The following is an 8,814-nucleotide window of genomic DNA, read 5'->3' on the forward strand; positions in this document are numbered from 1 at the left end:
TTCTCACTGCACTTCTTGCCAATAAACCTACTTCCTTAGTTGCTCCCTAGTGGTTTTGTTTAATTAGTGCACAAACACATGGTGTAATCTCAACTGAAATGTATTCAAATTTCCCAATACAAACTGCAGTACTGTAAAAAAGGCTTAAAAAAAAAAAAAAAAAAAAAAAGTCCAGTGCTATTTTGGATGAAATTGAGAGCTGTGTGGTACGTTCTTTTTTTTTGGGGGGGGCGCCAAGTGGCAAGACAATTTTTTAAAAAGGTGACTACCTTTTCCATTATCTCATAAGGACTCCCAGGCTATTTGGTGAAGAGCATCATAAAAAAAAAACAATAACACATGTACAATAGTAAAAAAAAAAAAAAAAAAAAAAAAAGACACTTTTTTGACAAACCAACATTGTAAATCACTAACAGTGGTTCTTTGGCATATCAAATGTTCAGTAGCATGTCCGCTTCCCACGTGTTTAAATTTCAGTTACCCAACTTTATGGCCCCAAAATACGTCCCTTCTCCCTCCAAATCCAGCATCCAGGCATTGGACACATTGACAAACAAGGCGTCTCCCTCCTCCAGCCGGACTCCTCGGCCTTGCTGGGCGCAGTACATGTTATAGCTCGTGTCGTTCCAGCGCATGGTGCTGCCCGTCTTTATCAGCAGTACAGCCCTGCTGTTCTGTTTGATGCTTTCATGGTAGACATACTGGATGAGCTGGGTGTTGCTAACATCCACCGGTGGGGTCCCGGTCTGAGTGCTGTCCTCTAGTGCATAATTGTAGTAGCGGAAGCAGGTCTTGGCGTAAACGTAGTAGAAACCTGACTCCATCACCAGCAGTTTGCCCTTCTCGTAGCCCATTCTGTGGTGGTATCCATACACCTCGTCCCAGTCAATGGTGATGGCCTTCGGCTCAACCTCTGCATGGCAACAAGAGCAGCATAAAACACCACATGTTTTGGTTAACCTGCTCAATCCATTCATCAATTCATTTTTTATTGGCTTATTAACCAAACAAGACAATAAAAAAAAAAGGCCAGGATCCAGGAATTGGTTGCCACCGACTTTTGTTTGTGCATAAAGTTCTTTCAAACTAGTGATTTACTAAATCATGCTGCACCATTAAAACATGACAAATGTATAGTTAGTAAAGATTTAAGGCAGCTATAGTTGATATTTTTTGATAAAAACAGTGACCATAGTGAACCTTCAGAGAATTATCAGCCGAAAAAGCAGCTCCCCCTCAGCTTTACAGAGCTTTATAGTGAGTCTAAGCTCATTGTTTATCACTGCAGCTGTTTTCAAAGAAATAGCTCTAAAAAGCCACTGTCCACCACTCGCTCAGCAGCAAGCAGCAGACAGACACAGTCAGAGACCAGCTGGTGGACATAGTGGAGCATTCAGTAGCTAAAGAGCCAGAGATTTCCCTCAGGAGCTGGTGGAGACCAAAACCAGAGCTAAAAGCGGGGGAGTACTGGACTTAGATTCATCAGGTGACTGAGACAACAGATGAGTGATCATTTTGGTCGTACTGTGCTGAAGCTTTAGTGTTGTACCTCACTTGTAAATCGCTTTGCATCAAAGCCAAATGAGTAAATGCAAAGTAATGTCACGGGATGGAGAAATAAGCAACTGTTTTCTAACAAAGGCCCCACATCAACTTAAAAGGTGATGATGTGTCAGTGTTGCGCTCGCATCAAACATCTGATTACGCTGACCTGGCTGACATTATTTAGTCGCTCATTTGAACTCCTTTGGTTAACGTTTTGTAATTTGAGGTATGCTGTGTAACTTTTGAGAACTGATTTTAAATCTTCCCCACGTCAGATATGTTGACTATACTCCATGTTCCCCAGCTAAAACGGGTCATATATTAGCAAGCTAGCGTCAGCTCTGTCAAGCGGTTCGGTCGGTTATGCAGCGGTTAGACCTGGCAGTTACTGGGTGTAAATATTTAGACACAGCTAATCTCTGCATAAGAACCAGTTTGTGTGGATCAAACTCAACTTGGCAAACACTTACGTTACAACCAGGCTAACACTGAATCTTGGAAGAGCTGGTGCCACCAGCTTCTTCATTACATGATGGAATTGTGTTTGTAATAAAAGCCAGACTGACATATACGTGTTTCTAGTGGAACAATAATATAGGATGAATTCAGCGGGACTCACTCTTGGGGTACTCTTGCTGCCTTCTGATTGGTAGATGAGCTGAGGGCAGGCTCTCTTTTGGAGTTTTGCACCGTCGGTTTTTCCTCGTGTCTCTCAGTGCGTTCAGCACCGGCTCCGTCTGCACCTCCTGTAGAAAACAGGAGAAGCTCATTTAACAAACACAGACTGACAGATGACAGTGTGTGTGTGTGTGTGTGTGTGTGTGTGTGCGCGTGCTCGCCGCCATGTGTTATATTACTTTGAAAGGCTGCCCAATTTGAAACTTACACTCACATCAGTAAAGAGACATCAACAGTTAACCGGCACTTTTTGTTAAAGCAACATTATTTTACATTTGGACATATTTTACCACAGCTTTGTTCTGCTGTCTCCTTGAATAACTGTCTGCCTGTGTGTGTGTGTGTGTGTGTGTGTGTGTGTGTGTATATATCTGCAGGCCATAAGTGGATGAGCGTACATGAACTGCATGTCTATGTGTATTATCCATCCACTTTGGCCGAGTCCGTTAACTTCTTATTACAGCTGCGGTTGTAGCTGGGGCCCGGAGGCTGTTACAGGGAGGCCTACCAGTGAGTGTAAACTTTCAGCTAGATTGTGCCTCGTGGACTTGGCACGAATGGTATCTGGACTGAATTCAGCCCCGAGTGCCGATTCTATTCAGGGCCGATGATGCCGCCATCTGCAGTCTGAGCTGGGCCCGTCCCCCTCAGGCAAGACAGAGCATATACTCTCAAGGAAAACATGGTTTCCAAGCAAGTAAACATTTACTGCACCGGAGCTGCCAACTCTCTGACACATCTGGCACAGGATTAAACTATCAGGCGTAAGTGTTTTGTTTCCTACCTCTGCCCTCGCCTCTACCTTGTATCTTACACTCACGCAAGCGATCTCAGGGACGTGGGAGATGACATTTTTAGAGTTGTACCACTTGGAAAAAAGCCTTTGCAGTGTTTTAGGAGAGGAGCAATTTTGGTTGCAACTGTCAATGAAAGCAGTAACAATATAAGTGTTTGCTGAGTCGGGCATTTATTCACACTTGCAGCAGATGAAAATACTGTATCCCGAAGGTGTTTTAACTTGTTTTACGATTTTCCGCTGATAAAATTACCTCAGTATCATCTCACCCTAACTCTGAGCCTACACTTAAAAAAGGAAAAAGACAGGGACGCGGGAAAGTGTCGAAATAGATAGAATTTTTTAAACATCGCAACTTAAGAACCACACACGACGCCTCTCTAAATAAACTCAGTCCCACCAACGCTGTTAACACTGTTTTGCAACACTGCACCTGTTCTGTGCTAATATTACTGCGAAGTATTTATTCACAGCCCAGGTCCAGACAAATTTGCACGGCTCTCAAACCAAAATTAGCACTGTCTGTCCTCCAAAAGCAATTTGCTGCACAAACACGTTTCTAGCGCAGCGTCTTGGAACCAGAGGGGTAAACAGCGTCTTGCCAAGGGTACCAAGTGACTGCGAACGCGCTGCGAACTGGCCCTGCTTTGTGTCTCTATCTTGATTTGTGGGAAGACCCCGTCACACTTAAACCGAAGAGAGGAGATTATTTAAACGAAGCAGCGGGAGCCTGGCAGCTTCCTGATCCAGAGGGTGATCCAGAACAAAAAGGGCGGCACGGTGACAGCCGCCCTGCGCCAGACGGGGCTACTGCACGATGGGGAAACGTCTGCCTTGAAACCTATCGTACATCCAGCTACGGCTTCACTTAATTGCACATGTTTGGTCCTGCGATACCACAGTGCATGCAGGCTTCGGCTCAGCCCTTTAACTCTGCACCACATGCATCATTCATTATGTTGATGAGTGGTTTACGAGATGCTACCCTGGAACAAAAGTCCTCTCACTCAGGGCCCGGCCACCAAAGCGGATCGCCTCTTTGTGTTTCATACTGCCTCAGGCAGATCTCGCTGCGCAGTTGTGCGGATCTCCGCGGGTTGCAAGCTTCTGGATCATGAGCTGTGTCTGATTCACGGCCCTGTGTTCCCACCCCTCCCCGTGACCACAGCCCCGGGGCCGGTGCAGGCCGGGCCTGCACATCCTGTCTCGCATCAAAGAGCCGCACAGCGAAGGCGAACTGCGCAGCTGACAGCTGTCCGCTGAGGCCTGCTCTCTGGCAAACTCCCTGAGCTGTCCGCGGGGAGCACCGGCGGTCTTCGGTGCTGACCCCAGCACAACGTAACGTGGGCCAAGTGGACCCGTCACCCTGACACCTCGTAAAGCTCCCGGCACGTCTTCCCGCACTCTACGGGAAATAGCCGGGGGCCGGCAACACAATGAGCTCCCTCGGTCCGAGACCGGCTGGGTGGTACTTGTTAGTACTCCACCAGGGATGCCACGGGCAAACACAAATACATCATTTCGCAAGGAAATTAGAGCATCATGGGAAACCAAACAAGAACGAGGCAGAGCCGTCTCTTTTTTCTTTGTTATTTTACTTCCTGGAGGGTTTTTTGCTTTTGTTCTGCGAGACTTGCGCCAAAAGACGGGCGACTTCCAAAAAGGGATTAGAAGAAGAAAATGACTTCAACAATTAAGAATTCCTATTTTACAACTGCCTCGTGCTACCGCTGATCATTGAGGGAATGCTCCGCGACCGCTGACGCCAGTGAGTGACTCACTAATAGCCGAGGCAGTAAACTCCTCTCTGTGCCCGGAGCCGGTATGCGATTAATCAAGACTCCTACACGACGAGCTGCTTGACCTCTCGGTCTGACCTCTTGCGACCACCTGGGGTTTGGGTGCCGGCCCCGCGGAAGCTGTGGCAACAAATCCACGGGAAAATGGCGGATGGTTGCCCGGCTTGTTTTTGTTTTGTTTGTTTCTCTGCTGCTTCAAGGCTTGTCTTTCGAAAACAGAATGACATCATTACACCCGCTGTGCCCCCCCCCTCCGGACGGGGACAGGAGGAAATACCTGCTCGGCCTCAGAGCCTCGTTAACGCAGATTACCGTTGGTCTCTGACCTACTACTTCTGGCTCTGTAACCTCTCACTTTGTTTCTCCACAGACTCTGTCCTTAGCCATGTCAGAGTCTTCGCAGTCTAATAAGCCAGAGGCCGGGGACGTTACAGACGTGTGTGTGGAACCGGAACGGTCCTGGTGGTCGACAGCGGACGTGACAAATGTTTTTAGGCAAAGACCACGGGCGTGTGTACGGTGCTGCCGCAGGAAGGGGAACCTGCTAAAATGCCGTGTGTCTGTGCGGACCGTGCCCCCCCCCCTCCCTCCCCAGTCAGACGGTGCGCTGTGCTGTCGCCGCGTTGCCTGCAGGCAACACGAGGACTCGAACTCACCTCAATGGGACGACGCGGGGCGGCGGACAAATCTACCTGGGGACAGAAACACAGGGGCGGTGGTTAGAGAGGTCTTTGCAAAGACAACGAAGGCAGACAAAGAAGATAGTTACGAGCACCGCCCGTCCCGAGGATGCCTCCCCGACAGGTGTGGGTGGGACGAGCATCTTGCAGAACTTACAGGGAGATGGGCAGCAGCTGAGTTTGGATGTGTGTGTGTGTGTGCGTGTGTGTGTGCGTGTGTGTGTGTGCGTGCGGGGGAGTGGGAGGTTGAGCTCTTCCCCGCACGTCACTCTGCATTTTCCCCGCAGCAGGCGAAAGTCAGAGGGATTCGGAGACCTGGTTCTCATTTGCGGGGCCGACGTCTCTAATTTCACGCACATACTCCGACGGAGCGTAACCACCGAGTTTTTCACGCGCGCACGCAGCGGGACGCGCGAGGATACGCGACTCGACGAGCGCACTCCAGCCCTCGCGCGCGCGTCAGGACCGGCGACGGCAAACGTGCTCTGCTCGGGTTCCGGCGTTGCGTTCCTGCGGGCGTTGAGGGGCAGGTGAGGGTTCGGCTCCCCCTGGCTCACGCCAAAACGCAGGCTGCGTGTTAATCCGAAGCTCAGCTCTGAGTCTTAGCCGGCGACGGGGCCTCTCGAGCTGCCGGGTGCTCGAGGAACGTCGTGATCGCTCCCCCGCACATCTGGATCTGCATCCCTCTCGTCCCACCAGCGAATCCGTCCCGCACGCATGTGTTATTGCACAAATGTGAACAGAGTCACGAAATGAAACCGTCTCCCGCTACGTATCTCTGATACCCTCTCCCTGGTCTTTACTCCTTTCCCTCCCTTCTCCCTTTTACTTTCTTTTTTCCCCTCGGCCCCCCCCCTCGGTGCATAAACTAGCTACCGCCACACCGCAGCGTGTTTATGCCAAAGACGACCCCGAGAAATGTAGCGCGCAGACGCCGAGGAGGAGGCGAAGAGACGGATGCTCCCCAGGTGAACTCGAAGCATCCCGACGGAGCCGAGACGCGGTCTGCTCGCTTGGCTTGTTGAGACACGACGGTTATTCAACTCCCAGGCCGCCAGAGAGTCAGAAAAAAAAACAGCCGCGGCGGAATGTAAATGTTATTGATGAATGTTAAGATCACAGTCGGGCGACCTGACAGAAACCGATTTTTGATGGTATCTCCCACTTTGCAGCGTCAGCCCAGCGGCGAGCTCGGACATCCAGCCCCCGCCAGACTTTTGTGTCTCCGCCGGTGCTTGAAAAAGGAGCTCTGCTTATGCTCACGAGTTTACAACTTATGACACGTATAAATTACAACCCTAACCCCCCCACCCCCCGACGGCATGTAAACACGCGCCTGAAAAACTGCAGCCTGGGAGCCTCAAGTGAAAACATCTGTACTTTACAAACAAGACTTGACATTTGTATTTGCAGCGGAGCCTTCGCCGGGGCCGCCGAGATGTTGCGATTTCACGACGGATTCGTGCAGCCCTAGGAAGAAAAAAAATCATATATATACACATATACATCTTGCTGAAAGAACTAACTTTCATCGGCGGCTCTCGAGATGCTATCAGCCGGGCTGTTTTCACAGCGGGGGAAGGAGTGTTTTAACTGCCTGCCGCCGAGGCGCAGCGCCTTCAAGGAGACGCCAAGAGTGCTGGCTCGGTGTCGAGGCTTTTTTTTCCCCTTTTCTTCTTTTACTTCTGTGGATCACACCTACTCTACTTCCACGAGCACACCCCGTCAGCTCTCCAGCGAGCCGGGGAACGTCTCTGGCGTTTCGCGACATTGTAAACCCCCCCCCCCTTAGCTCGCCCGTAGCCCGGCGGAGAGCCGTCGCCTCCATTCGTGGGTAAATATTTACACACCGGACCGAAGCTCGAGTAAACCTACAGGACGCGCTGACGACAGCGAAAGCCCTCGCGAGGCGTCTCGCTGCGCGCTGGCAATCGACAGCCAAACCAACCCAGACCACGGAGTGTCACACGGAGCCTACCTCTTGCAGATAACCCGTCAGGTGTAATAAGATCGCCACGCTGGAAGCCACCTGGAGCAATCCCATAACAGCGAGGGTCCCGAACAGGAGCGGCCGGTACGTGGGCTCCGAGCTCTGCACCGGGTGGAAGCGGTGCTGCCCGGCCTCCATATGGACGGCGTTCCGCAGGTAGCCTCTGTACTCGTTGTTGTGGGTAGCTGCCATGATGCGCGCTCTGTGTGTGCCGTTCAGCCCCCGGGCCAGGTCCCAGGCTCAATGCAACGGAGGAAGGAGGAAGGAGACAGCAAGAGTCCCTATAATCAGCGGTGGGTGGGCTGACGGAGCTCGTTTCCCTCTGCAGCCAATCAGAGGGGTCCTCCGGTGCTCGGCGAGACCGACGGAAAAGACTGAGGCGAGAGTGGCGACCGGACCGACCTGAGCACACGACAGGTAAAGCGGGCCCTTTATGGCTACAGAAAGGCATTGAGACGTAATCCACCCCCTCTGCGCGTCCACACCCCCGGTGACACACACACACACACACACACACACACTCACTGCACCGAGGCAGAGCGTTCAGCACAGCAGCACAGCAGCACAGCAGGGGTGCAGGGGAGAAGAAGAAAGGAAGTTACACAAAAAAACCAAAAAAAATCAACTTGATCCCGTTACTCGTCAGTTTATACGCCCATGACCACTAAAAATAAAAGACTATCTAGGTCAAACATAACTTCAACTAACTAGAAAAACAACAACAAAACACTAAATACTGCAAGCGAACACATGAAAACATGCAAATGAGTTGGAAACAAAATACAGAAATAATGAGTTCATCTTTACCCAGAGATCCCCTCCGGACGTGTCTATATCCGATAAAAATGCTACGTTTGTCCAATATGGTTTTCCTCCAAAAAAAAAAAGAAAAAAAAAAAGAGGAAGAAGAAGGAGAGTTAAAAATTCAACCCTGGCTGAGAAATCCCGAGTCTGTGACCATGCCAGCGAGTTTAACTGCTGCATGGTGCCTCCTACTTCACTGGGAAGTTTCTCATCATGCTTGTGTTTAAGTTACAGCACGTACCGGACCAGGACTGGCCCCCGAACTCGTGTCCAGGCGCCCGGACGCTTCTCCAGCCTCTGCAGATGGATGTGGGGAGAACAAAAAGCCCTGTAGTGTGGAGCTCTGAACATACAGGACGTCACTCTGCACATTTCTGCCATGTGATGTAAATTTCGTGCATGAAGACTAAGATTCGTTTACATTGGCAGCTTGTCATGTAATTATCAGAGTTTATCCTTTCGTTAACCACCCAGAACTCACCAGACATGATTGGCTGCCTCCTAACACAGCGCAGGGATCCA

The 8,814-nt window shown here is 50.4% G+C and overlaps 1 protein-coding gene across 2 annotated transcripts; it reads right to left on the reverse strand.

The window, feature by feature from the left end:
* Nucleotides 1–394: 394 nt before the first annotated feature.
* On the reverse strand, nt 395–7,785 carry tnfsf11 (TNF superfamily member 11). 2 transcript variants are annotated; one of them, XM_040148885.1, is made up of 4 exons: nt 7,477–7,785; nt 5,475–5,510; nt 2,165–2,291; nt 395–913 (listed from the first exon to the last, which is right to left on the reverse strand). In XM_040148885.1, exons 1-4 carry the CDS (start codon nt 7,678–7,680, stop codon nt 474–476), a joined length of 807 nt encoding a protein of 268 aa, XP_040004819.1. In that variant the 5' UTR covers nt 7,681–7,785; the 3' UTR covers nt 395–473. The 2 variants fall into 2 exon arrangements, with proteins under 2 accessions (XP_040004819.1, XP_040004821.1); XM_040148887.1 differs by lacking the exon at nt 5,475–5,510.
* Nucleotides 7,786–8,814: the final 1,029 nt, after the last annotated feature.

This window comes from Xiphias gladius, chromosome 16 (genome assembly GCF_016859285.1).
Source record: "Xiphias gladius isolate SHS-SW01 ecotype Sanya breed wild chromosome 16, ASM1685928v1, whole genome shotgun sequence".
NCBI lineage: Eukaryota > Metazoa > Chordata > Actinopteri > Istiophoriformes > Xiphiidae > Xiphias > Xiphias gladius.